Here is a 27,939-nt window from a genome sequence, read left to right as displayed (position 1 = left end):
ATATCCACTGGGACCGGCACCCCCGGGCACCGATAGTCCCGAACACCGATATCTCGGCACCCCCGGGCACCGACACTCCTGCCATCGGCACCACAGCACTCCCGGCTCCGACAGCCCCGGCACCGGCACCCCCGGTACCTCCGAGCATCGCACACCGGCATCGAGACCTCGGCACCGTCGGGCACCGACCGTGGGAGCAAAGCCCCCGGCACAGACACCGAGACGTCACCGGGCACCGCACCGGGAGCAGCATCGGGATATTGGGCAGCGCACCCCGGCACCGGGACCGACGCCGATCGCCGGGCTGCGATGCTTCCCGGGGCGGGTCCCTTCGTCTTCCTCCTTCGGTGCCTGTTGCTCCTCTTCGCCTCCGAGAGTCGAGCCCGGGCTCGTAAGTGTCCCCCTCTCCCCTCCTGACTGCTCCGCATCCCGCCGTGCCTCAGTTTCCCTGTTTCTTCAGTCTCCAAGAACGTGTAGGGGTGCTTTGCGGGCATGGCTGGGGACACGGGGAGGCTCCGGACCATGGCAGGTGTTGGATGGACCTCCATGGTGGGGATGTCCCAGGTTTCCCATCCGGCACCACTGGGGACATGGCTGTGTCCCCCTCTGCCTGCTGCTGTTCCCAGCTGCTTTGAGGGGTTGTATAGCGCCGAACACACCCCTGCGTGCTGATGAGGGGGCTGGGGGGCTCCGTGGGTTGGCAGGGATGTGCTGAAGTGCTGGGACCCCCCTTCCATGGGCTAGAAATGTCGCAGGGCAGGGGGTTGACTTGCAGCCCTTCCCCTGCCCAGATCCCACCCTGCACGGGTGCACCTCCCCTCCGGGAGTGGATGAAGACAGGGGCAATTTGGGGAAATTACCTCCCCAAAAACAAAGCTGGGGGTTTTTTTCCATGTCCATCCCTTGTCCATCTCCATGTCCATCCCTTTTCCGTCTCCAAATCCATCCTTTGTTCTCTCTCACTCCTGCTCCCACCTGACTGAGCGGGGCAGACAAAAGTTTGGAATGGGGAAGGGAAGGGAGGTTCAGCACCTGTGCAAAAAAGCTGGAAGGACTTGGCCGGAGCTATTTAGGAGCTTGGAGGGTACTGGAGCTTTAACTGGGGCCAGGAGGTGGGTTTGGCTTGGGCAAAGCACTAGGACCCCACCAGTGGGTGCTGAGCACTCCTGCAACATCGCAAAGGCACTGAAGCTGTGAGCAAAGTGGAGCAGGACTTGTTGTGTCCCTACATTTACTCTCCCTTTTAATCTCCCGGAATCCCAGCGGAGTCAGTCGGTGGCTGTGTCAGGGTGATTTACAACCTGCCCGCTGCCAGCAGTGCATTAGGCAAATAAGCGTCCTCCTGGAGCGCTGTGAGCACTGGATTGCTCATCCCGGCGGGAAGAGAGGGGGGGAAGAAGGGAAGGCAGGGGCATGGATGGGGCTGTGCAGAGTCCTGGAGAGCAAAATCTGGATGAATTTGGCACTTTTGCTTTCCTGGGCTCATCGAAGCCACCAGACTCAGAACACAGCATCTGTTTCTTGCAAAAGGGATGTGGGTCTGACTCCCTGCCCCTGCCAGGGCTGCTGTGGTACCCAGATTAGGAGGAGGATGGAGGCATCTCCTGAAGATGAAACAGGTATTACGTGATGTTTTCACTCTTTGAAGGTACCTACTGGTGGTAGCAGAGCCTCTAAATCGTGCATAAATCATGATGAGTGGGGGCAGAAAGGTTTTGTCTGCTTTGGGAGGAAGTGTTGAGGTCCATTTGCAGAACTTATAATGGTAATAAAGAGCTGGGAACTTTGGGGTAGAAGCAGGACTGGAGCAGGGGGATCCAGGATCACCCATTCCCCAGCTCTGCAGCACTTTTTCTTTGCTGCAAGGCACATCTCATGGTGCCAGGGCTCCAGGTGCCCCATGGCTGAGGGCAGGGTGGTTTTGCTGACAAGACCCTAATCAAATTATGGTCTTTGCTCCATCATCCACCTCTGCAGCCTCAGATTTTTCTCAAGGCCGAGTGCTCAGGGAGAATGAAGACAGGAATAAATTAATTATCAGCAGGCTCATCAGCCAAGGGACCTACAGTGTCGTGGCTAAAAATAGGTGAGAAGCAGAAATGCTCAGGCTTGAAGGCAACTCAGAAAAGAAGAATTTGCCCACAGAAAGAGGCTATTTTAGGGGATTTGCGCTCCCAGATGAAAAAAAACTATCAGAGGCACAGGTTACTGGGCCGAATGTGCTGCTTTCTGAGTAATTCAGGGGCAATAGTTGAACGCAACCATGTTTTGGCTGGAGGCATTTAAACACCAGCATCTCTGGAGAGCGCGGGGCAGTGGTTTTTCCCAGGAGCTTGGAAGTTGCTGTTTCATTTCTTTTTAACGTGGTTGCGGAGAAAAGGGGGTTCATGGGATCCCTCTGTCCTACGAGTTTGGATCCAGTGTGCTGAGGGACTGGGTGGTCCAAAGTGGGAAGGACCAGGATGAAAAGCAAATGCTACCACTGCCATGGAAAGGGGGATGTGAGGGCTGCACAACCTGCTCTAGACAACTGAACATTCCCTTGGGAAGGAGTGGGGGAATTTGGGCCCCGTCCACAGCTCCAGAGCCCATGGGGATCCTCTAGGTTTGGGACTTTGCTTGGATTCTCTACCCTGGGTAGCTCAAAGATGCTTCATGAGGCTGCATTTTTGGACCTACAGAGTTTTCCAGGCTTCCAAAGTCCTGAGTAGGAATTCTCAACCCAGAACTGAGTGAGGCGAGTGTGTGGGAAGCGATCTGGAGATGTGAGCGGAGTCTCTGGGATGCCACATGTCAAGGGCCTAGTGTGTTTTAACCAGTCCCCTCTCAGCTAAGTTGCATTTTAAGCCCTTCATAAATACAGGGCTGTCAGAGGAGCGCCTGGACTCTGTGTACCAGACAGTGCCTTTTACACTTTATTTATGGCCGCTCTTAAAACTTGCAAACTGGTTTGCATAAACTCTCATCCCCCCCCCCCCCCACAACGGCTGGCACGCGCTGGCCTCGCGCAGGTGTGCGACCCTCCAAAAGAGGCTGCTGGGGCTGTTGAGGCCGGCTCAAGAATTCCTTGATCAGATAGAGCTTCCAGGCGTGCCATCTGGGGATGTAGCGAATGCCCCCCCCCCCCCGCCCCAGCCATGGGATGAAAAAGGAGAAGGCCTGGGAAGTGTTTCAATAACATCCTTGTTGGAACCACCTTGGCACCTGGAGTGAAGGTCCCTGCTTGGGCAACTGAGGCACGGGACTGGTGGAGGCTTCCTGTACTGGATGAGCAAATTGGGATGAGCATTTTCCATGCTTTGAAGTCTTTCAGGTGCATCAGCCGCTCTCTAGCCTGCAGCAGGGACTCACCTCTGGAGACTCCCAGTGTCCTGGAGCATAGAGGAGTTCCGCTGTTAGTCAGGACTGACTGACAGAGACCCAGCTTGTCTGCAGCCAAGGTTAGGAGATGTGGTCAAATTCTAGTGGAAGGTGTCCCTGTCCATGGCAGGGGTTTGGAACTAGATGATCTTTAAGGTTCCTTCCAACCCAAACCACTCTGTGATTCTATATCTGGGAGTGTTGTGATCAACACTGGCCAATTTGATGGTCCAACAAGGAGGTGGTGAGATCTTGCTCATCTCCTCTCATTTTGTGGGTTCTCCCTGGGTCTAGAGCAGGTCAAGAAGCTGTGGGGTGGCTGGTGAATGAAGCTGTTGAGATGCATCTTGAAGAAACATTCTGTTCTCATGGTGTAAGAGATGTCAGCAGTTACTGGATGCAGCACAGGATGGGTTTCTCCTCACCATTCACTCTGTCGCCCTGGATTGGTGTCTCTAAAGCGTCTTGTGAAGGTGCTCCAGTGGATTCAGACTGTCTTAGACCTTCTGTGACAGCCTTTTGTGGGGTTTCAATCTCCTAGTGGCTGGAAAGCTTCCCACAGTACATATCCTAAATCTTCCAGGCTTTCCCAAGCTGGTTGCTTTTTCTTGTCTCTGCCATGACCAGAGATCACCCTTTTTTTTCTTAACAGCCCTATCTCACCTCTTCCCATTGTACTTCCCATCTCATATTACATTCCTCCTTACCATCCAGGATACAATTAATGCTAATTAATTTCAATTAACAATAACCAAACCAAACCAGGGCCTAGGTATAGCCTCAAGCATTTCCCAAGGGTGTCCAGACTCTTGCTATGGGTCTTGGCTGGTGCCAGCTTGAGCTTTGCCAAATGCCTGGAGACAGCAGGGATGAGGTGGCTCCAGCAGGTGAGTATGGACATGAGCAGGACCAGGCAAGTGGCTGGGGTATTCCATGATTTGGATGTAACCAGATGGTCCCCAGTCAAGAAAACACTGGAGCCATGGCAGAAAGCAGCTGTTGGATGGGAAGGAAGGGAGAACCCCCCTCCTTCAGGATGTCCCTAGCAGAGCCCTTTGGGGTGGGCAGGGCGGAGCTCCCCTGTGGAAGAGTCACTCTCCAGAGCACCTTCCACCCTCCCTCTGGGCATGAGGCCACAGGTCTTGCTGCTGGGCAGCAGAGGAATCATTGTCATGGCTTTCAGGGTTTTTTTCTGGTCCATAGAACCCATAATGGAAATCTGAAGACCAGGATCTTGTACTGGGGGCTTCTTGTATTTGAGAAGAAACTGGTTAGATGACACCTGCTCTCGGAGGTTTTTGCAGTGGGGAACTTGCCCCTTTCCACCCTCTGCTCCTGCTCCCAGGTCTCATAGGGCCACTTCTAAGCATGGAGCTTCTAGTTTGCAATCAGCAAGCTCTGGTTGTGTCTCCAAGGTGGTATGGACCAGGCTGGACAGGTTCTTGAGAAGGAAAACAAGATTTTCCATGGCTTCACCCGGATTTTTGGTACTGCAAAGCACTCCACAGCTATCGAGCCCTCTCTGGAAAATGAGACTTTTCTGAGCATGCTCTTGCTGAAGACTCAGTAAATAAAGTGACTGAACAGCATGGGAGCAATTCACTGCCACAAATGGCTTTTCACTCCAAGTGAATTGGGAGGATATCCAAAGTTTGAACTCTGAAAATGAAATTATTAGCCTGGCATGGGAAAAAATGATCCAGAGCCTCCAGGTCTTAAGCCTCCTCCTTCCTTCCATCCATCCTTCCATCCATCCATCCATCCATCCATCCATCCATCCCCAGCTTACTTTTACCCAAAATTGCCGGCAGCTTTTGCCAAATAGCTGCCAAATGCTGACAAGTGTCTTCTGCTGCCCAGTGCTGCCAGTCAGCTTTAATTTTACCAGCAGCCCCTTTGCAGACATGAATCAGGCTGCTTTCGAGGGCTGGACCCAAACCAGGGCTCCACTGGTGATTAAATGTTTGCACGGAGCAGCCAACTGGCAGGAGAGCCCGCAAAGCAGAGCGGGGCCACAGCACGTGGAGGCAACTCGATTTCTTCACTCTCAGTGTAATTCATGAAGATGCTGCAAGCAGGGAAAAATGAAGTCATTTTCTCACCCTTTTGCAAAACTATTTTTGTGGATTTTTTTTCCTCTCTCTCTTGGGTTTCTGCGTTTTCCAGCTGCATGCTCACCAGCTTTGTGTAGTATGCTGTAAGCTCGTGTCCTGCGTGTCCAGGAGTAGGGGTTTGCCGGCTTGTCAAGGGGTTTGGAGCAAGATGTGTGGATGATGTAAAGTTCTGAGTAGGGAAAAGGAAGGAAAATACCTCTGCCTGTCCCTCTGATGACATGCACTCCAAATTATTGCAAATCTCCATCTCTGCAGATGCAATGCTGGCCCCACACCACTGTGCTTGGACCACAAGGTCTGGACAGCTCCTGTGAAGGTACAGCTTGGAGAATCAAATGCTTAAAGCCACCAACGAGGAGTTCAGGGCTGCTGGCAGAGACCCATAGGGATCATCACAGACCCATAGGGCTGCCCTTCCTGCTGGTCAGAGAGTCTGGCTATGGTAGAGCATTGCTTGAGTTCATCTTGAGGATGGTCAGGAGCTGGAGGAGGGACTGCAACCCACCCCAAGCGTGTTTGGATGACCTTTGGTTGATGGGAGAAACCCATTAAGCAGGTGACATCTCCAGTTTTGGCAGGATGGGACAACACCAGCTGGGCTCTCCAAACCACTGCTGGGCCCCAGGTGACAAAGCAGAGCACAGGATGGCTCTTAGCATCTTTGAGGTGGTGAACAGCATTGGGGTCATTTTGGGGACCCTCTGCTGTTCATCAAGGAGCCCTCCCAGCAGCCTGGCAGGGTAAACATCCGAGTTCATGGAGCTGGGCACTATGCCTTGGAAAACAGCCCTCTCCCACATCCCCAGGGTGCTGTAAGGCTTTAAAAGACCCATAAAAGCTTCAGGGAGCATAAATGTCTACACTGCCTTTGAGCAACGTCATCGCTCAAACTACCTCAAATCCCCTCAATGACATAAACTTTTAAATCACCTTCAGTTTTCAGTGGGGCTGTGAGCACTTAAATCACTAAAACCACATCAGGCAGGTGTGTGCTTAGTCATGAAACAACTCAAGTCCTGGTGTGACCCTCTGCCTGGTCAGGGCTTGGGGACACGTCACAGGAGAGTGGGAGAAGCCATCAGGGCTGTTACAGGATCCTAGATTCCTGTGGGTTGGAGCTTGGTCCTGCAGGACCAGGTGATGCTTGTGGATGTGAACATTAATGATGACTGATTTGGATTTTTTGGCCAAAGTCCTGGCGTTTTGCTGGTGATTCTGACCATGCTTTGTCCCACAGGCTCCTGCTGCAGGTGGGCCTGCTCCTGTCAGAGGGTTGGCGTGTGACCAAGGACTTGGAGGTGGAGGGGGTTGATAGGGAACTGCTGAAATACAGGGAGAGGGGGGTAACCTCGTTCACCACTTGTGCTGGGTGCCATTTAATTGCTCTCCCTGTGCTGTAGTGAGGTTAAATCCATGCCAGTGTAGCCAGGCCTGGATTATTTCTGGGACAGACGCTTCCTGTTCAGGAGCACAGCTGGAAACTGGCCCTTCTAAGGATAATACAAGAAAAAGACACACATGTGTTTATGCTTTTGGGGGCAAAAAATGGATGAGGTGGATTTGCTGTTCGCATGGACAGCCCCATAAATGAAAAGCCAGTCACTCCAGTCAGACCTGTGCTGCACCAAGCCAGGTAAAGCTAAGGGGATGGGACAAGCCAGCCCAGTCCTGCTCCTTAGAGATGATATTTGGCTGCTGGTGTGGTGACAGTGCTTGTCCAGGGATCCTGAAGAGAATGAGCTGAAGTTCTTAGAGGGAGCAACAGGTTTTCCTGCAGACTGTTTCCACCCAAAATTGTCTTTCTTTTTTTCTTTCTTCTTCTATTTTTTTTTTGTTGTTGTTGTGCAACGGTGAAAATGTCCCCTAAATTCAGGCTCTCCTATCTCTGTCACCACTCCCTGGGAGAAATTCCGTCCTATGGTATCAACCTGTCCATCTTCCAGTGAGCATTTCTACTGACCTATCTTAGAGTAAAATCTCAATTTTCTTGCCTCAAACCACCCATTTTGTTCCTTGCTTGCAAAGAGAGTCCAACTTGCTTGGAGGAGTTGCCATTTGGATCACATGTGTCCCAGCATAAAACCAAATCGTTACCAAAAAAAAAGTTTTGGGGGAATGTATTTCATCTGGGATTTGGTGGGTGGGATGTGGCCATCAGCTACTCACAGGGAGCAGCATGAAGGCACAGAGCTGTCCTTGCTGTTCTCATCGCAGTGGGAGGGGACCTCTCATGAGGACTATCTCTTTTTCTCATGTGGATTCTCCTGGTTGACTTTCAGGGCTGGATACGTTCTGTGACTTCAACGGCAAGAAGTACAGCCCAGGGGAGAGCTGGCACCCCTACCTGGAGCCCCAGGGTCTGATGTACTGCATCCGCTGCAGCTGCTCTGAGGCACGTCCCCTACGAGGGGCCACGGGAGGTGATGGGGACACTCCTGTGTAGGGGCTTTGCTTTGGCACCTAGTTTGACCTGAGTGTCTAATTTGACCTGAGAAGCCTTTTCCAGCCCCGTAACGACATCAGATTAATTTCTTCCCTTTTGAAAAAGCTGTCCCATCCCCCTGGTGGTGTTGGGTTGACCTTGTGAGGGAGTTGCCATTGACTGTGGGGAGACTTTTGGTACTTCAAGGGAGCTTGCAAAAAGATGGAGAGGGATTTTTTACATGGGCAGACAGTGATAGGACTAAGGGAATGGTTTTAAACCAGAAGAAGAGAGATTTAGATTAGATTTTAGGAGGTAATTCTTCCCTGTGAGGGTGGCGAGGCCCTGACACAGATTGCCCAGAGAAGCTGTGGCTGCTCCATCCCTGGAAGTGTTCAAGGCCACGTTGGACAGGGCTTGGAGCAGTGTGGTCTAGTGGAAGGTGTCCCTGCCATGGCAGGGTACAGAATAGGATGATCTTTAAGGTCCGTCCCAGCCCAAACCAGTCTGTGATTCCTTGATTCTGTCTCAGTAGTGTTGGTGGGCTGTGAGTGGAAGTGGCTCAGGGCTACTCTTGGACCACAAGTGGTCTTTGCTGATGATGGACCATGAGCTGGCTGGGTTTGTGCACAATTTGTTGTGATAATGTGGCTACCACCCAACATCTCCCTCCTCTTGCAGGGGTGAACATGAACCGCATGTTCCCTGTGGGCTTAAATGAACAATCTCTGTCTCTCCCCAGAACAACAACATCAGGTGCTACCGGATCCAGTGCCCAGCTCTGCAGTGTGCCAACCCCGTCACGGACCCCCAGCAGTGCTGCCCAAGGTGTCTTGGTAGGTGGACATCCCTCAGGGAGCAGGTGGCCGTGATCCTGCAGAGTGGTCCCTCAACTGCTCACACCTGTGGCAAGGCAGCGATGCTGGGTCTGATCCTGCTCACGGAGTCACGACAGCTCAGGCTGCTCATGATGCTTTTTCCCTCCAAAACCGTAATTTTTGATGGAAAAGGGCTCTCTGCCAGTCCACTTTCTCACCCTCATCCAGAGAGCTTTGTAGGGACAAAATGTTATTTCACACTTCAGGGACAACCCAAAAACTGGTACTTTATTGTGATCATTTGCCAGCAAAATGTCAGGGGAAAAAAAAAAAAGGAAGATTTTTAACAACCTCATTATCTACACTGGAGATAATCTCAAGATTTATCCCCAAAATTTTCCCTACCCATCCACTACTGATGGCTTCAGTTTACCTCAATATGTTCATTCTCTCCCTGTAGATTACTATGATTTCACCCCCATAATTTTCACTACGTGTCCACTACTGATTATGTAATTTTTACCTAAATCTTCTTTCTCTCTCCTACAGATTAACTCACATTTTATGCCTGAAGTGTTCATTTTGTCCTCTCAGATTTTTCCTCCAAAATATTCCTTGTCCCTTACACTTTACCTCAAGCTTTGACCCCCAAATTTTCCCTAACTCTTCACTACTCAGTTTACCTCAATCTGTTCATTCTCACCCCTATAGATCACCTCATGATTTAGCCCCAAAACTTTTCCTACCTGAGTGCTGGCAAAGCCAGTCAGAAACCATCAGTGATTTGAGAAATTAGGAAGAAAAACTAGGAATAAAATAAACCCTAAATTTAATTTTTAGCTAATTACCCATGGGTGAAGCCCTTTTTATGTGACTCCATCTGAATTTGTAGATCATTATAACCAGGGGAGGGAAAAAATCAAGAATTTTTTCAGAGGTCAGACTTCCAGATTTTACCCCTGTGCTGAGCTCAGTGCAGCCAGGGCAGCCCCATTCCCCAAAAGCTTTTGGGATCATAATTCCCAACCAACCCTGTCTGCTTTCCATGGGAACTGTGGCGTGTAAAGGGCTCCTTGTCCCTTCAGGTTGGGCTCATGGGGAATCTGCAGAGCATCCACGCTCTATCAGGTCCAGGCAGGGCTGGCTCTCATCCTGCTCCATTCTCATGTTCTTTTCCAGAGCCACATTCCCCTTCTGGCCTCCGGGCGCCTGTCAAGTCCTGCCAGTACAATGGGACGACCTACCAGCAAGGAGAGATGTTCACCACCAGCGAGCTGTTCCCCAGCCGCCAGCCCAACCAGTGTGTGCAGTGCAGCTGCTCTGTAAGCCACCTCAGAGCCCACGGGAGGTGGGGAGGGCTTGGGCTCTGCTCCTGAACCACTGTCCCACAAGGTCAAAAACATCGTGAAGACCTGGTGGTACCAGCCCATGGTGGTTTATCATCAGGATCAGATTATCAGTGCAGAAGAGAGATTTGTCGGAGATCACATGGTTCGGTTTTGGGTGGGCCCTGTTGGAGCTTTTTGGGGTGGACAGAGGGACATCTCTGTCCCCATCAAGCATCTCAGTTCTTTGGGCCTGTGTCTGACAGCATCCAGCTGGGATGCTGGTCCCCCAGGGAACCTAGGGGAGCTCAATGTGCCTGCAAGGCAATGTGGACATGAGGTGCCAGCGCTTGGGATTCAGAGGTTCTTGGGATCCATAGTTTTGTAGAAAGGCTTAGATTGGAAGGGACTTTAAAGCTTTCTCCATTCCAACACCCTGCCATGGGCAGGGACACCTTCCACTAGACCACATTACTCCAAGCCCTGTCCAAGCTGGTTGTGAACACTTCCAGGAATCAGGCAGCCACAGCTTCTCTGGGCAACTTGTGCCAGGGCCTGACCCCTTCACAGGGAAGAATTTCTTTCCACTATCTAAACCAAATCTCTCCACGGAATATTGACTGTGCTGTTGAGCTGCTGGGATTTTGCTGAGCTCCAGAAAGGATTTGTTGGCTCCCAACCACTGCTAGGTACCTCAGTTTTGAAGGGCCTCCAGCTGCCTCTTGTTCCTGCCCTGCATGGCTGGAGCTCCCCCGAGGGATGACAGCAGAGACACAGGAGTGGTGGGCAGTCAGAGATGGCAGTGGGATGGCAATTGGATCTTCATCCCCCTTGCTTGGGTTTAGGTGGAAGCTGAACCCAGGGCTGAGATGTGCTTGAGCACCAGGAGCTGGGCTCCTCTAGAATCTCCTGCAGTGTTCACCAGCCCTCTGGGCCAGCAGAGATATGCCCTGCAGGAGGGCTGTGCACGTGCTTTTCAGGATGTCTACATAAAGCTTTTGCAGGAAGCAGCTCCTTTTCATGCTCACTTCCAATGACCTTTGGCAGGACCATTGTATTCCCTTCTTCCCTGATTGGTCCTGATTGTCCTACCTGAGGGCTGTGACGGTAGCCAGGGTGTCCTCAGTGTGCATCTCAGTGATCATCCACCCCCGATTGCTAACTCTGTTGGGATGTTGCTTCTCCGTGAGCCTTCAGCAATGCCCTGAGACAGGGCTTGGCTCTGTTTTACCCAGCCCTCTCCCAGGGGTTGGGATCCTGTGAAAATCTATCAAAAGCCAAGTTCTGACACCTTCTCAGGAGGCATGAGGTCAGCAGTGATGGGAAGGCGTGTGGAGTGCCAGGAGCTGAGTGTCAGGAGATAAATGGAGCAGCTTCTCCTCCTTGAGAAAGAGTGAGGAAGGGGGATTGGAAGTGCTGACACTGGACTTGGACACTGTGAAGAACTGCTCACACTGGCTGCTGCCTCTGCCATGAAAAAGAAAGTGAGTTGCAGGTGTGGCTTTCACCACCCATCGTTCAGAGCCCTTGGATGGGTCCAACCTCCACAGCTCCATGAGTTGCAAATAATTGGACCAAGTTTGGCCAGGAAAGAATAAAGAGGCAGGAGAGCCCAAACCACCTCCCTCTCTCATACCAGGAGCACACACACAGGGGTTACACCAGTTAATGCTTGGTAGTAAAGTATCTGTGATACTGGAATAGCTGGTCTGAGCCTCTGGGGCTTGCACACACCTCAGAGCTTGGTGGCGAGAGGAATAGCTCAGATGTAGAAATTATACAGTTTTTGAGGCTGGTTCCTTTCTTAGGGACCCCAGATGGTTGGTGGGAAACACCAGGAAGGAGCTCTTGGATCCAGCTCTATGTACCCACCTTATCCTGTTTTCCCACCTCATCCCCAGGAGCCTGTGGAGTTCTGCATCCCTCTCGGCTGTCACTCGGGCTCTGTTTATTCAGTAGGATAATGCCTTGGATACAAAGAGGAAAATAAAAGGCTGGCTGTGGAGGGGTCTCTGGGCTGTGTGTGTTGTCAGCTGCTGGAACAGCTGCGGGAACAGCTGGCCTAACCCTCTTTAAAAACCTCCCCGAGACTGGAGCCTCTGGGATAAATCCTGATTTTTATGATATTTGCCCAAGGCAGGTCATTGCTCTGAGCTGCTGGTCAGAAGGAGAAAGAAGGAAGAGGCAGGTCTGGACTCCATGAAGAGGAGAGTAGGGTTTGGTTTGCTGTGACCTCCATCAAATCCTGTCATTTATCAAACTTTCCTCATGTTCCTTGTGCAGCAGTTTGGCTTTCTGGTGAGAGAAGAAGCTGCTCTGGTTTGGTTTTCTAAGGATATCCTTGGCTGACCCCTCTTGGTTTTGGTTGAGTGGGAGCTTGTGGACACCCCAGAGAAAATTGCTGTATGAAGAAGAGGACCTTGCTGTTGAGCTCTGGCTGCTGAACATCCTTTTTTTACCCTTCTGCAAAACAGTGAAAACTTAGTCTTGCAGTGCAAATTGACTGCCTGAAGTGGGACTGAGATGTACTAAGGTCAAGACTGGCCTTGACCTGTGGTTTTCAGTTTGAATCACTGCAGGAATGAAGTTTCCAAACCAATCACCTAGCCAGTGGAAGAAGGTCTACACCTGAATGTCCATCCACAGCTGAGTCTGTGTGCTTGGCTCTGGTGTTATTAAATAACCCCAGACAGAGGGAGGGCAAAGCTTTGGCATGGACCTGCATCTGGGTTTGGCATCAGGCTTCCCATTTCCACCTGTCTCCTTCAGGTCCTTTTCCTGGGAGATGTCAGAGAAAATCTTCTTGTAGCCCTTCAAATCAGGGGGTTGTTATGCAGAGTTTGAAGGTGTATCGTGGCTTTTTCAGGTCTGGTAGCACTAATCATTGGTGAGGTTTGAAGATGTACTATCAGGGGGCTTTTGATCATGGAATCACAGAATCACAGGATGGTTTGGTTTGGAAGGGATTTGAAGCTCCTCTAATCCCATCCCACTACCATGGCAGGGACACCTTCCACTAGACCAGGTTGCTCCAAACCCCATCCAACCTGGCCTCCAGGGATGGGGCAGCCACAACTTCTCTGGGCAACCTGTGCCAGGGCCCCACCACCCTCACAGGGAGGAATTTCTCCCTAATGATTTATGATGGATCTGCAATTTGAAGTGCTGGTATCCCAACACAGGGGACATACAACCTTTTATAATGCTGACAATTATTTCTTTTTCTTCCCACCATCCTAGGAAGGCCAGATTTACTGCGGCTTGGTGACCTGCCCGACGCTGTTGTGTTCCTCTCCATTAACCGTGGCGGACTCCTGCTGCCAGGTCTGCAAAGGTAATGAGGCTGGGGGTGAGGGTGGGATACTCCAGTTGGTTGCCACCTGACAGCAGGAGCCATTCCAAGCCGCTTTAGCAGGATTTTGGAAGCCTGTACCATAAATCAGGCCACTTCCTATTTCTTGGTTGTACCAGGGAACAAAACATGGGTGCTCAGGTTTTCCTTGCACATTTCCCCTCCCTCACTGAGTTGTGATCTGCCTTCCTGCAGCCCAAAAGCTGGAAGGGCTGAACTCCTTGCCCTGCCACTGGTGCATTGTGCAAGAGATGGGACCTGTGTGTAGGGAAGTCCTCCAGGCCACTCACCCACCAGGATGCAGAACGGACCATGTAAAGGTGGTGCATTCTACTGTTGCTCCAGGGAAGTTTCCAGGACAGTCAGGGAAAAACCCTCTTTCCACCCCAGTACAGTGTGGCTGAGCTTCACTCTCACAGCTCTCTGTGAGGGACAAACCCTTGAATTTGCTGCTGGTTCCCCTGTCTCACATCTGGGAGAGGGAGGAGAGAGTTAAGCTCCATGTCTCCAGATGAGACAGATCCGAGAGAGGATGGGCAGGTTCACACCCTGCTGACAGTGAAGTCACAGCATAAAATGACTCTTTAATACAAGAGATATTTATGAAGCTGGAAGGCCATGGTGGCCTCCTGGCCATGGACAGAGAATGACTTCTTCCAGGTACCTCCTCCAAACTCTCCCCTTTTGCCATTTGTGTTCCTCTCTCCTGGTTTTCTTTGGTGCAGCTGGGACATGTCACTGACTCAGTGAGAAATGTCTTTGGATTTATTTTTAATCATTCTTCATGACGTCTTACACTACCAATGGGCTATTTTCATGCCACCTAACTTCAGAAGCTACAAGGTCATGTCTTTCCTGGAGCTGAGCTGTTGTTGATAGTGGGATAAAATGTTTTTTGAGGTATGGCTCCATTTGCTTTGCGTAATATGAATTGCATGTCCCAGAGTTCCCCTCTTTCCACATCTCCCAGGTGGGCCAGCATCCAGAGGAGAGCTGCCTCCAGCCAAAGAGAGAGCAAATCTTCACCCAGCATCTCACAGGACAATGTTTTTCCCTTGCAGATGGTTCCTATGAGAAGTCCACAGAGGAGGAACCCCTGCAGTTAAACAGAGGTGTTGTACGTGATATTTGCATTTTAAAACTCAGATTATTGCTTCTGGCACACTGCAATTAAACAGCTCAAAGAATGCCCTTGGCCATTGTCTTCTACAAAGAAATGACCCCCAGCAGCTCTTGGAGGGCACTCCAGTCCTTGGACAGCAGAACCATGGACACCTGGTTTGCAGGGGAATCATGTCTTGGAATTGAGTCTAGGTGAGGGATATCAGCACAGGTGAGATCTCAGACCACCAGGGAAAGACTGTTCTCTTCATCTGAAGCATCTTGAGGACGTGGTTTAGTGGTGGACTTGGCAGAGCCATGTTAAGGGTTGGACTCGATGACCTTAAAGATCTTTTCCAACCTAAATGATTCTATGACCTCTTATGTCTTTGGAAGAGCAAAAGGCCTTTGGGAACTGAAAATCTTGGACAGTTCTCCTCCTTGTTTGCTGAGGTTCCTTCATGGTGACATTTCAGAACCAGGTCTGTGGGATTAGGTCACTTAGCTCTTGGCTCTGCCCTTCTCCCTACTGCTCCACTACCTATAAAACCTCCAAAATAGGCACAAGGGGACCCTTTGTGCTGCGTGTCTTGTCCCAGAACTTTGCTCTTGGAAGCCTGGGATGTTCCTGGGATGTTCCTGGGATTTCAGTCCTGCTGGATGGCAGCCCCATACCAGGTGGGAGAGCAGGATATGGCCCATTCTTACCTTTCTCATCCTGTTTGGGTCACACAGATGCCTCAGTTTCCCAGTGGGTATCAAGGAAAAACCAGCCCATTTCCCTGCCTGTGTCAGGGATGTAGGACCTCACCTGCTTCTCTGAGGGCTTTGGGTTGAGCATGGGGAGAGAAAGCTGCTGTCCCAATGAAGGTGACCCACTCATAGCTTAAGGAGGACACCAGTGTGGGGCCTTGACTCCAACTACTCAGTGCTCCTTGGGCAGTGGCAGCAGCAAGATGGGGAAGGGTCTGGAGCACTAGGAGCAGCTGAGGGAGAGGGGGGGGCTCAGCCTGGAGAAAAGGAGGCTCAGGGGGGAACTTCTAGCTCTCTACAACTCCCTGACAGGAGGGTGGAACCAGGTGGGAGGTGGCCTCTGCTCCCAGGGAACAAGGAACAGGATGAGAGGAAATGGCCTCGAAGTGTGCCAGAGGAAATTGTATATTGGGAAAAATTCTTCCCTGAAAGAGTTGTCCGGACCTGGCACAGGCTGCCCACAGCAGTGGTGGAGTCCTCATTCCTGGAGGGATTTAACAGCCATGTGGATGTGGCACTTGGGGATATGGGCCAGTGGTGGCCTTGGCAGTGCTGAGGGAATGGTTGGACTCAATGATCTTGGAGAGATTTTCCAACATAAATGATTCTGTGATTCTATGGCTTCTGGGTCATTGCTTATCCCTGTGGTCTGTGGACCTTCCACTCCTGATGGAAGGCGAGCAGGACACTGCATGGCTTTCTCCAGCATGCTTTGGAGTGAGAACAACTCAACTGCCTGGATCTGAGCCCCCTCCTTTTCTCTGACTGCTCACAGAGGCACTCGCAAGACCAGTGCTTGGGGGAGGTGATGGGCAGGAAGACACCCGGAGCCACTGTGTCCACTGTTCTCAGTTCTTCCCTGGAGTTCATTCCCAGAAGCTTCAAACCCAAGGGGGCAGGTGGCACCACTGTGAAGATCGTCTTGAAAGAGAAGCACAAGAAAGGTAAGGGATGGAGAGGCTGAGAAGTCTATGTGTGGCTTGAAGTGACTTCTCCAGAACTTTGAATTCCCCAAGGAATCCGTTTCAGCAGCAGGTTTCCAGCAGCAAGTCTTACTTCCCACTTCTCCACTGCCAGTATCCCCCTGCTATCTCAGTCCTGGAGCCCAGAGCCTCTTGACTGCATGAATCTCCCACTTCCAAAAAAGTTGGAAGGAAATGGGTCCTTGGAGCATTTTGGAGATCTGGGACCTGGGAAGCAAGGTGCTCAGCTGGAAGGCTCCACATGAACCTTCCAGTACAGTGCCACAGAGGGACAGGATGTTCCTCCTCCCACCTACCTGCCACGTGCTGGGTCTGTCCCAGGTGTTCCTTCTGGAGGAGAGAGTAGGAAAGTGAGATGAGGAGGCAACCCCCTTGATCCAAAGGGGAAATAACAGGTCCTTTCTCCTCCTGGCGGCTCTTCCACTATTGTGCCTCCAGAAAAACTCTTTCCAGTCCTTGGAGATGAAGCCCTAGAGGAAATTTTGGGACCTCCAAAAATTTCCGTGGTGGAGTCAGCAGGTGGCACTCTTCACTGTGCTTCATTCTGCGACAGCCTCCGAGGGACCCTGGGCTTCCAGAGGTTGGGAGGCAGGTGAGGTCCTGCCCACACTTACCCCCGCCCACACTAGGGTGGTCAAGCCCAGCAGCCTCCATCTCCTGGTGCCTGGTCCCTCTGCCCCATGGCACCTCCTGGGCAGGGTGCCTGCAATATCCCAGTTCCCACTGCTGCCGAATCCACTGCTGGATCCTGTTCTCGAGGCAACAGGACCACTCACGTGTGAGGTGGTGAAATGTGCTGAGCTCCACCAAGTCCTGGGTTTGCAAAGAGAAGGAGGGTTTATTTGCACCAGCAGATCTTTTCTCTGTCTCTTCCAGCTTGTGTTTACAACGGGAAGACCTATTCCCACGGGGAAGTGTGGCACCCTGTCTTTCGGCTCTACGGCCTCCTGCCCTGCATCCTCTGCACTTGCAGGGACGGCGTCCAGGACTGCCAGAAGATCACGTGCCCCAAGGAATATCCATGTGATTATCCGGAAAAAGTAGATGGGAAATGCTGTAAAATATGTCCAGGTAGGTGGGATCCCACCTGCTCCTGCAGCTGGCTTCCAGATCCTTCCCTACCTTGGTTCAAAGCCCTGGGATAGATGTGTAGGTTTCACATTGCTAGTGTCTTGAATCCACATCGGAGGAGTTCAAATGGAAGGGCTGGCTTGTCTTGGAGGGCAGCAGGACTTTCCCAAGGTGAGGAAATTGCAGTGACCCCCAGTAAGTTCCATCTGTTGGAAGGGTGGAGTCTGGAGGAAGATGCTGAAGGAGGGACATGCTCAGACAGACAGAAGGTGCTTTCTGGGGAGAGGGCACGTGGTCTGTTCTTCAGAGCTCCACGTGGGACAAAAAGTCATAGGGTTAAATTGTGGCAGGTGAGATGTTGGTGAAAGGAGGAGAAGGAGAACATTTCCCAGGAATGGGGTTATCTGTGGTACTCACGATTTGTTGGAATGAGAGTTCCCCATACCTGGAAATGGAGGTTGGACACACAGCTGGAGTGGGCCAGTGGGAACTGGGCTGGTGCTGGGACATGGGAAAGGGTCTGGAGCACAGGTCTGATGAGAAGCGGCTGAGGGAGCTGGGGGGGGCTCAGCCTGGAGAAAAGGAGGCTCAGGGGGGGACCTTCTTGCTCTACATCTGCTTGACAGGCGGGCTTTGCTCCCAGGGAACAAGGAACAGGACAAGAGGAAATGGCCTCAAGTTGTACCAGGGGAGGTTTAGGTTGGATATTGGGAAAATTCCTTCCCCAAAAGGGTGTCCAACCCTGGCACAGGCTGCTCAGGTTGGTGGTGGGAGCTCCCATCCATGGAAGGATTTAACAGCCATGTGGATGTGGCGCTTGGAAACATGGGTGGCCTTGGCAATGCTGGGGGAACGGTTGGACTGGATGATCTTTGAGGACTTTTCCAATCTTAATGATTCTGTGATTCCATGGTGGAGAAGACCTCTTTCCTTTTTTAATGTTCAGTGTGTTTTGGGTCTCTCAGCTGCTCCTTGGTCTTTGGAAAACTCTTTTCCTTAAACCACCGACCTGGCAAAGATGTGGCAGGGCTTGAGATCTCCTCCTGTTCCCACTGGAGAATGTTTTCCAGGTTATACCTGTCTATACTTTCACTTATCAGGAGATGTTCAGCTGATGGATCACCCACTGCTTCCCTCCGGAGACTATGAGTGTCTTTGAGCCTGGCTGGAGGTCTAGCAGGTTCTCTGTGATCTCTTCTGATGAGTATCTTCAAGGGGGCTTTGTGGAAGGATCTCACCAGGGAGAACAACCAAGGGGCACTGCCACATTTTGGAACTGGGGCAAACAGGCTGCAAAATCATTTGAGCTGTGATTTTCAAGGTTTTCCAGCCTTTGGGCAGGGAGGTTCTGGGATGGCCTCCATGGGGGAGCAAAGGGCAGAAGCTCAGCTTGTTTTAATAAGGTTTCTGATATGTTTATGAGCAGGATTTATGATGTGGTGCCTAGTGGGAATGGGATGTGATGACTGAGCAGAGCCCTTCCATTCTTGCATTCCCATTATTTTGGGTCTTTCTGCTTTCAAGTCGACAACTTTCCCTGCTTGGATCTCTTGTCTGCTGTTCAGTATTCTTTTTATTTCCAGTTAAACACCCTGATGCAGGCAAAATGATTTTGTTCTTGCTTTCCAGTTCTCCCAGACAGTGATCACACACACACACATACACATTGCTCGGCCCTTTCCTTCACTGCACGGAGGTTTTGCCCATCTTCTTTCTCCAGGCAGCTTCTGCAACTGTTCTCCCCTTCCTCCTTTGTATCCAGTAGTTTGGAGAGAAACACTGGGTGATTTCTGCTTGCTAAAGGGATGCTGATCCCGGGATTGTGACCATGCATTGTTTGGATGGGGAGGTCATCGGAGCTGCTGTGGGCAGAACTAGTGACCTTGACCCATGTCCCTTCTTCTCCTTTCCAACACTGTTGGGCCATTGAGTGGCTCCAGAGTGAAGCTCCAAAGCAGTTAAATGCCTGTTGAATACGGGGTTCCTTCCTTGACTTGAAGGTGGGGCTTTTATCAAGGACTCCATGACCTTAGAGGTCTTCTGCAACTTTAGCAGCTCCATGATTCTATGAATGCCCTGGAGCAGGTGAAGTTTAATAGTCTGGGGCAGAGGTTTTCCTGCACCCTGACCCTGTGGTGGAAAGGATGAGGGTGCTGGGCTGTGGTTTTTCCCCTTAGCCTCATGCTGAACCTGCAGAGCTGAACGCTTGTGTTCCTGGTGCTTATCCCTTTAAACTGAGATTTCCATCCCCTCTTGGAGAAAAGGAGCTCAGGACCACCTCAGAAAGCCTGGGGGAGAGCAGAATCAGGCCTGAAATAACTGTCCTACTAAAATATACCCCATGCATCTATTTATAGCCAAACTTTCTTTCGAGTAGCGTAAAAAGTTTCAGCGTCCAAAATGGCTGGGAGAACAAGGCTAAATTCAGCAGGGCTGGGCTCCTCTGCCTTCCAAGGCTCACAACCAAAGGCAATAAATCTCCTTCCAAAACCATGGGGGATTCTTAATTACTCCAGATATATTAAAAAAAAAAAGTGAAATGTTAGCAGCTCTTCTTTACCGAGGATGTTGCAGAAGTCACGTAGGGCCCCGGTGTGGGTGGCACCCCACATGGGGAGAGTGCTGGGGATGGTGCTGAGCTGGGCATGCTGCCCAGGCAGCCCAGCCACAGCTCTGGATCCTTCACTGCTGGCTCATCCCTTTGCTTCCCTGATGTTCCTCCTCCAGGACAGCAGTTGGAGTGAGATGGGAAATGGGGAATCCAGTCTGGTTTTTGTGGTGATGGTGGCACCAAGGTCCCTGTGGTGAGATCCAGGTGCTGAAAATCCCCTGCCCTGTTGCCTGAGTCAGAGGGAATGGAAAACATCAGGATGAGCAGGTCCACAGGTCCTTTACTATCATCTCCCTTCGCTGCCAGTGCTGGGGATCAGATCAAGGTCCTATTCAGAGACGCAGCTGTGTCCAATGGCACCAAACCCAACTAGATGCCTTTTCCATGGCCTGGGTGCTGAGGCAGCTCCTCCAGGCTCCTTCCTGCCCTGATTTCATGAACTCTGTCCTTGTTTTTGCCCAGAAACTAGAGTCAAACCCACGGATGAAATAGTCACCACCCGGTGTGGCAAGAACCCCAGCCATGTCCTGGTGTACATGTTTGTGCCACCGCGCTCGGAGAACTCCAAGGAGATCCTCAGGACAATGGCCATTGAGAAGGAGCTGACGGAGGAGGTGGAAATCTACAACTGGAAGCTGATTAAAGGTGAGTACCATAACAAAACCAGCCAGGAGTACAAGGAGTATGTGGAAACCTGAAGCTTTCCAAGCTTTGGTCAATTTTTCAGGCTTTTCTAACAGTGCTCCAGCCCCTGTGGGGTGAATCAAAACCTGCTGACAGCAGGGCGGCTCTTCTAGCTCCCTCATTTCACCCTCTTTTCCTGCAGTTCTATGCAGATCAGGGGCTGGAAACCACTTTTGGCCCCACCATGAGCTGTAACACTATCTGGAGGCACAGCATGTGGGCAAACAAGACAAGGGCCATGGGACTGTTCCCCTAAACCTCCCTGTTTTCATGCCAAATGCACATGGAAAACAAACAAAAAATTGTTCTGGCACTCCATGTTTTTGCTTTTGTTCTTTTTTTTAACCCTAGTCCACCCATAGCTTCTGAAGGGGGAATGAATTGTCCCCAGCCTACTTCTCGGATGGGTGGATTTGGATGCTCCTCTTGGTGTGACCTCCAGAGGTCAAAGCATGGCAAATACACTGTCTCTTACTCCCTCCCCATACCTTCAGCTTTGCAACGCTGTTATGGACCAGAGGATCCCAGGGACTCCTGGTCCAGTAGATATTTGTGTTGAGTTTCTCTTGGGTCCAGGAAAGCATCATGGTGCCCCAACCCTGAGTTTCTGTTGGATGTTCTCTATCCAAAAAACTTGAGCATTTGAGGTTGGTTGTACCTTTCCTATGGATACAACGGCCCTCAGTCCGGGTGTTCTGGACATGTGTAGGCAAATGTTCTGGTCTCTTGCTTATGGTCATGTGTCACCTCACTCCCTAGGGAGACCTCAACCAGGCTCTTCCCGGCCACAAAGGGTGGGTGCACATGGATAGTAGCCAGAGAAAATAACCCCAGAGATGGACCCCTGGTTGCCATCATGTTTCCATCCTCCCCCTGCCGTTCTCCATCCTCCATGGTGCCCCTCTCCCTGTCCTCCCCCTCTTCTCCTTCACAATGGCACCTTGTAGCTAGAGGACAGCTCTGAGCCCACACTGTCTGGGCCCCACCGTTTCCTCTCCTCGCTCCTTGGCAGAAGTTGCCACCCAAACCTTCTTGGTACCTTCTGAGGCCAAAAACTTCATGCCTGCATGGAGCTCCCGAGCCCTGCCAGCCGGGGACAGGGAAGGCCCTTGTCCCTGAGGCCAACACAGCTCTTTTGCTTGGCAGAGCGAAGTGTTGTTATTGGGAAAGAGTCACATATGGATTCCACCTCTCCATGGTCCATCTACTCTACCAACAGTGCAGCATGTGTGGAGTAAAGAGGCTGCAAGTCACATCTGGACCTCGTCCATCTGCCTTTGTATGGGCTTGTGATACCTATATGGCTTTCTCTATTTCTGTCCTGGGAGGGTTTTCTCCATGAAGCAGGAGCCGAGAGGAGAAACCAGTGCCAACACCCAGCCAAAAGTCTCACCCAGCTGGCTAGTGGTGCACAACCAGCCTCCAGAAGAGCTGCAATAGGGGCTTCCCCATGTTTTTAGGGGTCTGAAAACCACCAGGAGCTTTGAAAAGTGACTTTCCAGTGTTTTTGAGCAGGAGTTACCATGGGGAGAGAGGACAACAAAGGAACAGGCAGGATCAAAGAGGGACCAGCATAGTTTGGAGGCTCTGCAGTTGATTCCTGCCCTATACCTGGATCGGAGGTGTGGTACATCCATGGACCCCTTTCCCACATTTACCCTGCCAGGCTGTTGATTAGACAGTGATCAAAATGCTCCTTTCTATCCTGAAAACTGACAGTTCTGAGACCTCCAACCATCCCTGGGGTTTCACCATGCTCGTATTCCCTCACACCTGGGCTGGAGGAGACCTGCAGGGTTCACACCAGCCATTCCCATGCTTCTCTGGTGTTTTCTTCCAACATGGAGACTCTACAGTCCACCTACTTTCTTCCAGAGCCAAAAACTCCTTCCTAAGGGAAGACTTTTCCCAGTGTGCAGCTCAAGCTCGGACCTTCTCGTCCTCTCCACTGCAGATGTGAAGAGCACAGTCCTTTCCTCTGAAGATGGCATCAGCTCCCATCTCTGACATCTCTTACATGGTTTAAGAACTTGAATATTTTCATTCTTTCCTTGATTTTCGAAATTTCCGGTCCTTTGGTCCTTCCCATAGCTCTGCTTTGGACTCTATGTGTCTTTCTTGAAATGCAGAGCCCAAACCAGGGTGTGGGTCTCTGGCCAAAGGTTGTGTCCTGCTAGGATGGGTCTCATACTCCCATGTGCACCCAGTCTGCCACCTCCAACCACCCACCAAGGCTTTGTTTTGCAGATGATTTAGAAAGTCTTGAGACCAGTTTCTTGAACCAAACTTGCTTCACTCCCCAGCCCAGCGTTAAGTACTGGTAATGCTGGATTCCCATGTAGCCAGCAGAGAGAATTATGGTATGTCCACCCATTTCAGGATGGGAAGGAAGGCACTGCAGAAAAGCCTGTCTCTCCAAAATTAGGAAGGATGAGCTGCTCCATTAATTCATTCCTTGTGCTCTACTGTACTCTACTTCTATTTGGATCCTGAGGCAACACCTAAAGCATAGAATTATCGAATCGTAAACTGGTTTGTGTTGGAAGGGACCTTAAAGATCATCCTGTTCCAACACCCTGCCATGGACAGGGACACCTTCCACTAGGCCAGGTTTCTCCCCATCCAACCTGATCTGGAACACTTCCAGGGATGTGGCAGCCACAGCTTCTCTGGACAGCCTGTGCTGGGGGCCTCACCACTCTCACCATAAAAAATTTCTTCCTCCTATCTAGTTTTAATCTCCCCTTTTTTAGTTTAAATCAATCACCCGCTGTCCTCTCTCTACAAGGCCTATTAAAAAGTCTGTCCCCATCTTCCTGATAAATCCCCTTTAAAGCACCAAGGAGGGTGGCAAGTGCTTGGCAGCCCCACCACCTCCCTTCATCTCAGCCAAAACGTTGCAAGGAATGATCCTGCCCGTTGGATGGGATCTGCTTGACAGGAAGTGGCACTGCTCTTTCGCAGCTCCATCCCCTCCTGTCTCTCTGGTGGGTGGACTGTTCTTATCTGCACTGCCCTGTGCTCTCCCTGTGCCTGCTGGAGCATCCTCTGCATTCCTACACTGCTCCCCACCTCCTGGCATCTGTCAGGAACGGTCATCCCAGGGCAGGCAAAGGTCTCAGCCAGCTCTGAGAGAGCTCTTGGGGGAGCATTATCTGGGTCCGTTGATTAAAATTGTTTATCTCTCCTAGCTCTTGTTTAAATATCCTCTTCATTACTAATGTGCTGGAAAGTGCTTCATCAGCCATGGGGACTGCAAGCATGGCCTCCTGCCCCTTTCTAAGTATAGACCAGAAGGATTTATTGAACACTTGTGCCTTTCTTGTGTCTTTAACAGTTATATTACCTCCATCCAGTATCTTCTTTTGTTACTGGTAGGACTTCTTTTCCCAACCCACTGAAAGGACTTATTAATAGTCCAAATATCCACATATTTCTCTGTATGTCTTTGACTTCCTGTATTAATTTTCCACAGTCCATAACATCTCATTTAGATGGATTGCAAGCTGGTTCTCTTTCATGACGTACTCTTTTTATGTGTAATTGCTGCTGGGAATCAGGGAAAGTGTCTTAACCAAATAAGGGGGACCACATTGCCTCTCACATCTGCTGGCAGCAAGAGGCTGGATGTTCTGGGAGCCTGGGTGAGAGGTGGGGAAGGATATGCCCGGCATACCTACCTGGTTTGTCATGCTTCGGAATATCGTAACCCCTAATCCCACAGAAAGGTCACTTCCATTGCTAAATGCAGGTTCTGGTTTGCTTGGGTCAAACGCCTGAGTCAGGCACCTCTACTAATGGGATGATGCTGGCACAGCCAGAAATATCAATCTCTGCTGAGGTCACTCGTGTTTTTTTCCTGTCCTGGAGGAATTTCAGGGCTGGTGACTGAGAGATGGAAAACTTTGGTCCCTGGCTGCTTCCAGGAAAGGAAAACATCCTAGGATGGAGGGGTCTCAGCAGTCAGGGGAGATAGGTGGTCGAGAGAGAGCAGAGGGGACAGGGATCTCAGCATCTTCTTGGTCTCACCTTTATTTCTTTTATGGTTTTTGGGGAAGATCAGAACCTCTCCAGCATGAGATGTTTTCTGGAGCAACAAAATCTTACTGTTTTCACCTGCTTCATGGTGTCCCTGCTGTGTCCTGATTTAGTGACCAGTACTGTTTGCATTGAACCATAGGATCATGGAATGGTTTGGGTTGGAAGGGACTTAAAGCCCATCCAGTTCCACCTCCCTTCCATGGGCAGTGACACCTTCCACTAGGTTGCTCCGAGCCCCATCCAGCCTGGCCTTGAACACTTCCAGGGATGGGGCAGCTTCTCTTGGCAACCTGTGCCAGGGCCTCACCATCCTCACAAGGAAGAATTGCTTCCTAATATTCAATCTAATATTCAAATGAGATCTCTCCTGACCTTGGCCAGCCTTGGTTTCATTCCCAAACTCCCACTAGGCTTTGTCAGCAGGTCCTGCACTGAACCAGGACCCCAGGGCATCCAGGGCAGGCAGTTTCCCCTTTGCATCTCAGGAGGGGACAGAACATCCAAACCTGTGTGAGCCTTAGATCAAGAATCTGATGCCTTGCGTTCCCCTCTGCAGGAATATTCCATCTGATCCAAACCAAGAAGATCAGCAAACAAGAATTCAAGCAAGAAGCACAAAACTTCAGGCTGATCACCAGGACAAACGAAGGTAGGGAAAGAAAAATCCCTTTTCCTCACTTCTCCAGCACATCCTGCCCCAAACAACCCTCTATTTTCCTGCTCTGCTCTGGCCATTCCAAAAAGACTGCATAAATCCCGACACGGCATGGGGAGCTGAACCATAGGGAAAAGGCTTGTGCAAGCTTAGCAGGGTTGGAACTGACCTGTTTTCACACCCATATGCAACACTCCTGGTTAACAGCCACTTTATGGTATTGGAAAGGGCAGCCAGCTTTCTAAAAGTGGATGCACCCTTGTGAAATCCAAAGGATTTGTCTCTCCAAAGCCCATAAAACTGTTTGATTTTTATATCTAATCCATCTGGTCTTAAAGGGTGGGGGGATGAGGGAGAAAAAAAATAAATGATGCAAGGGATTAGAAAGAAAATAAACTGTTGAAGTGTTTTTAAAAATCACTCTGAGTGTTCTTGGATGTGCGTAAATGTTGCGAAAAGCAGGAATGCCAGTGCACATGCCGGGAGCGCCTGTACGGAGTGAAACTGCCATGCTATTTCCTGCTGACTGCCTCTCCTCCTGGGCTGTGTTGGTGTTTAGTGGGATAGGCTGGGATCAGAGCCATTCCCATATTGTCCAGCACCCACAGGTCACTGGGTCAGTCTGGAACAGCTCTGTTGCCCAGTGCACCCAGTGTGCCAGGGAGGCTGGAGATTGATTTTCACCCCCAGTCCCCTTGGGACAACATCTCTTGAGCAAACCCTGGGGAATTTTCCAGTTCCTGCTCCCAGATTGTGTTTCCCACTCTCATGGAGTAATGTGCTGGCTTCTTCTTGCCTCAGTTTCCCCTGGCAAATAATCCTGTTGAGAATCTGCAGCTCGCTGGTGAGGCTGTGGGGGATTGAAGGGGGTTCCTTCTCCTTCTACAGCAGGATTTTCCTGTGCCATAGGTAGAAGAGCCAGGGCTGATGCAGCAGCAGGAAAATGAATACAAGTGTAGCCCCAAAGAAATGGGGCTGACAGAAGGGAGGAGAGAAACCTACCTGCCCACTGCTATGAAACTGAAATTTTGGCTTTCTGAGGGTGAGACAGAGGACAAGCAAAATGCTTCTTCCCCCTGAGAGGCAGGGAGTCATCCCAAATCGCAGATGGGTCAGGCAGGACATGGCCCTAGATCATATCAAAGCAAAGGAGGTAGAGAGAGGGATTTATCCCTGTTTCGATCTGAGCTCCTTTTCTTATAAGACCATGTGAGGGTTTACCAGGAAAAGCATTGGAAGTGCAATTGATTGTGCCATTAATTGCATTGCACTGGGTAAGAAGGCCCTTCTTGACCACAAATACCATTTTAACTTCAAGGTGACAAAGTCTAGAGCTGGATGATGAATCACTGATGAGCTGCTCTGGCCATGGCTGGTGTGGGTAGATCTCTATCCCAACCTCTCTCCCAGCATGGTCCTTGTGGATCCTCCAGCAGAGAGGGTGCTACACATGGGGGAAATTGTCCTTTCCTGCTCCAAGGTTGTTGCTAATGTGTGTCCCTCTCTGCTCATCCAGGTCACTGGAACATCTTCCGAGCCCAGACGTCAGAGCTGAGGATGACAGAGAGCCCAGAGAAGGAAACAAAGAACTTGTAAAGCTAAAAAACTTTACCCTCGCTTTTGATTTATCTACACCCCCACACATACACATATATATGAGAACCAGAGCTGCATTATTAAATAGACTGGCACTTCAATAAAGGATACACTAGTGTAAGTTCCAGAAACTTCAGATCCCAGTTGATCCGTGTGAAAGCCGCAGCCATGGAGGTGCCTCTCTCCGCTCTCTCTCCATCTTCTGCTATCCTCGGATATGCAGAGGGAAGAGGGCGAACTGGCAGAGGTGTGAGACCTGGTGTGACATGAAGAGGTGGGATACATCCCTGACACCCCAGCATTCTCAAAGAGCACCAGGAGCAAAGCTTGACCGAGCATCTTTCCAATCACCGATGCAAAGATGACCTGCAAGGAAAGAAAAATCATTCTTATTTCTTTTCCTGGAGCCCCTGTGATCTGTAAAGGGTTTCTTTGGCTGAAAACCCTCCAAAGGGTGTTTTGTGAAAAGTCTTCTGTCTTTCCTCCTCTGTTCCAGCTGGGAGGATCCTTTTCCCTTCTTTGCAGATCTTGTGAAGATGTAGTTTTTGGGAGGACCCACCTGCTGACAGGGTCTGGGACCCTGAACACTGCACTAAGGTTGCTACTAAGCAGGTTATTATGCTATATATTTATATATATCCTACATAATATCTACTGGGCTGTATTCACTGGAGGCACATCTCCCAGAGAGTCAACAGGACCATTTCTGCAGCGTGGGGAGGAGGGTGTGCAGCAGCATCACCTTCCCCCTGTCTGGAAACAACTTTGGGGGATTTTCAAGTTGGTTTTGGTACGTGTATTTATCCTTGGATTCTTGTTTTATTCTGTTTTGATAAATCTATTTATTTGGAGATCCAAATCTGTCTGATAAATCTGATTAAAGCATCTTCTTGATTCAGCTTCCTGTGCTGGTTTTCCTTTCCCTCTAAGGTCTGTATTACATCTCTGGAAGGGGCCCCATCCTGGTGGGATCTGACCAACTTGACCTCTCAGAGTAGGGATACCGGATCCCATGGATGCTTTGCTCATCAGCAGGGGATCATCCTTTCCCAT

At 50.6% G+C, this 27,939-nt stretch overlaps 1 protein-coding gene across 1 annotated transcript; it reads left to right on the top strand.

Annotated features, from left to right (window-relative positions):
* The first annotated feature begins 300 nt into the window (after positions 1-300).
* Positions 301-27,196, top strand: CHRDL2 (chordin like 2). The gene is made up of 11 exons (XM_018076933.1): positions 301-391; positions 7,754-7,866; positions 8,639-8,732; positions 9,894-10,036; positions 13,280-13,373; positions 14,453-14,508; positions 16,021-16,189; positions 17,105-17,299; positions 20,373-20,555; positions 25,192-25,284; positions 26,807-27,196. Exons 1-11 carry the CDS (start codon positions 310-312, stop codon positions 26,884-26,886), a joined length of 1,302 nt encoding a protein of 433 aa, XP_017932422.1. The 5' UTR covers positions 301-309; the 3' UTR covers positions 26,887-27,196.
* The last annotated feature ends 743 nt before the right edge of the window (positions 27,197-27,939 follow it).

This window comes from Manacus vitellinus, unplaced genomic scaffold (genome assembly GCF_001715985.3).
Source record: "Manacus vitellinus isolate BGI_N305 unplaced genomic scaffold, ASM171598v3 scaffold_34_pilon, whole genome shotgun sequence".
NCBI lineage: Eukaryota > Metazoa > Chordata > Aves > Passeriformes > Pipridae > Manacus > Manacus vitellinus.
The sequence above is the reverse complement of the archived record's forward strand: the minus strand, read 5'-3'. Positions and strand labels throughout refer to the sequence as shown.

What these genes read in the sequence shown, in the direction of transcription:
- CHRDL2 (XM_018076933.1), top strand. Translation starts at nt 310, where the DNA reads ATGCTTCCCGGGGCGGGTCCCTTCGTCTTCCTCCTTCGGTGCCTGTTG. An exon ending in GTGTGCAGTGCAGCTGCTCT is followed by an intron (nt 10,037 to 13,279) that starts GTAAGCCACCTC and finishes CCACCATCCTAG; the next exon opens with GAAGGCCAGATTTACTGCGG. An exon ending in ATGCTGTAAAATATGTCCAG is followed by an intron (nt 17,300 to 20,372) that starts GTAGGTGGGATC and finishes GTTTTTGCCCAG; the next exon opens with AAACTAGAGTCAAACCCACG.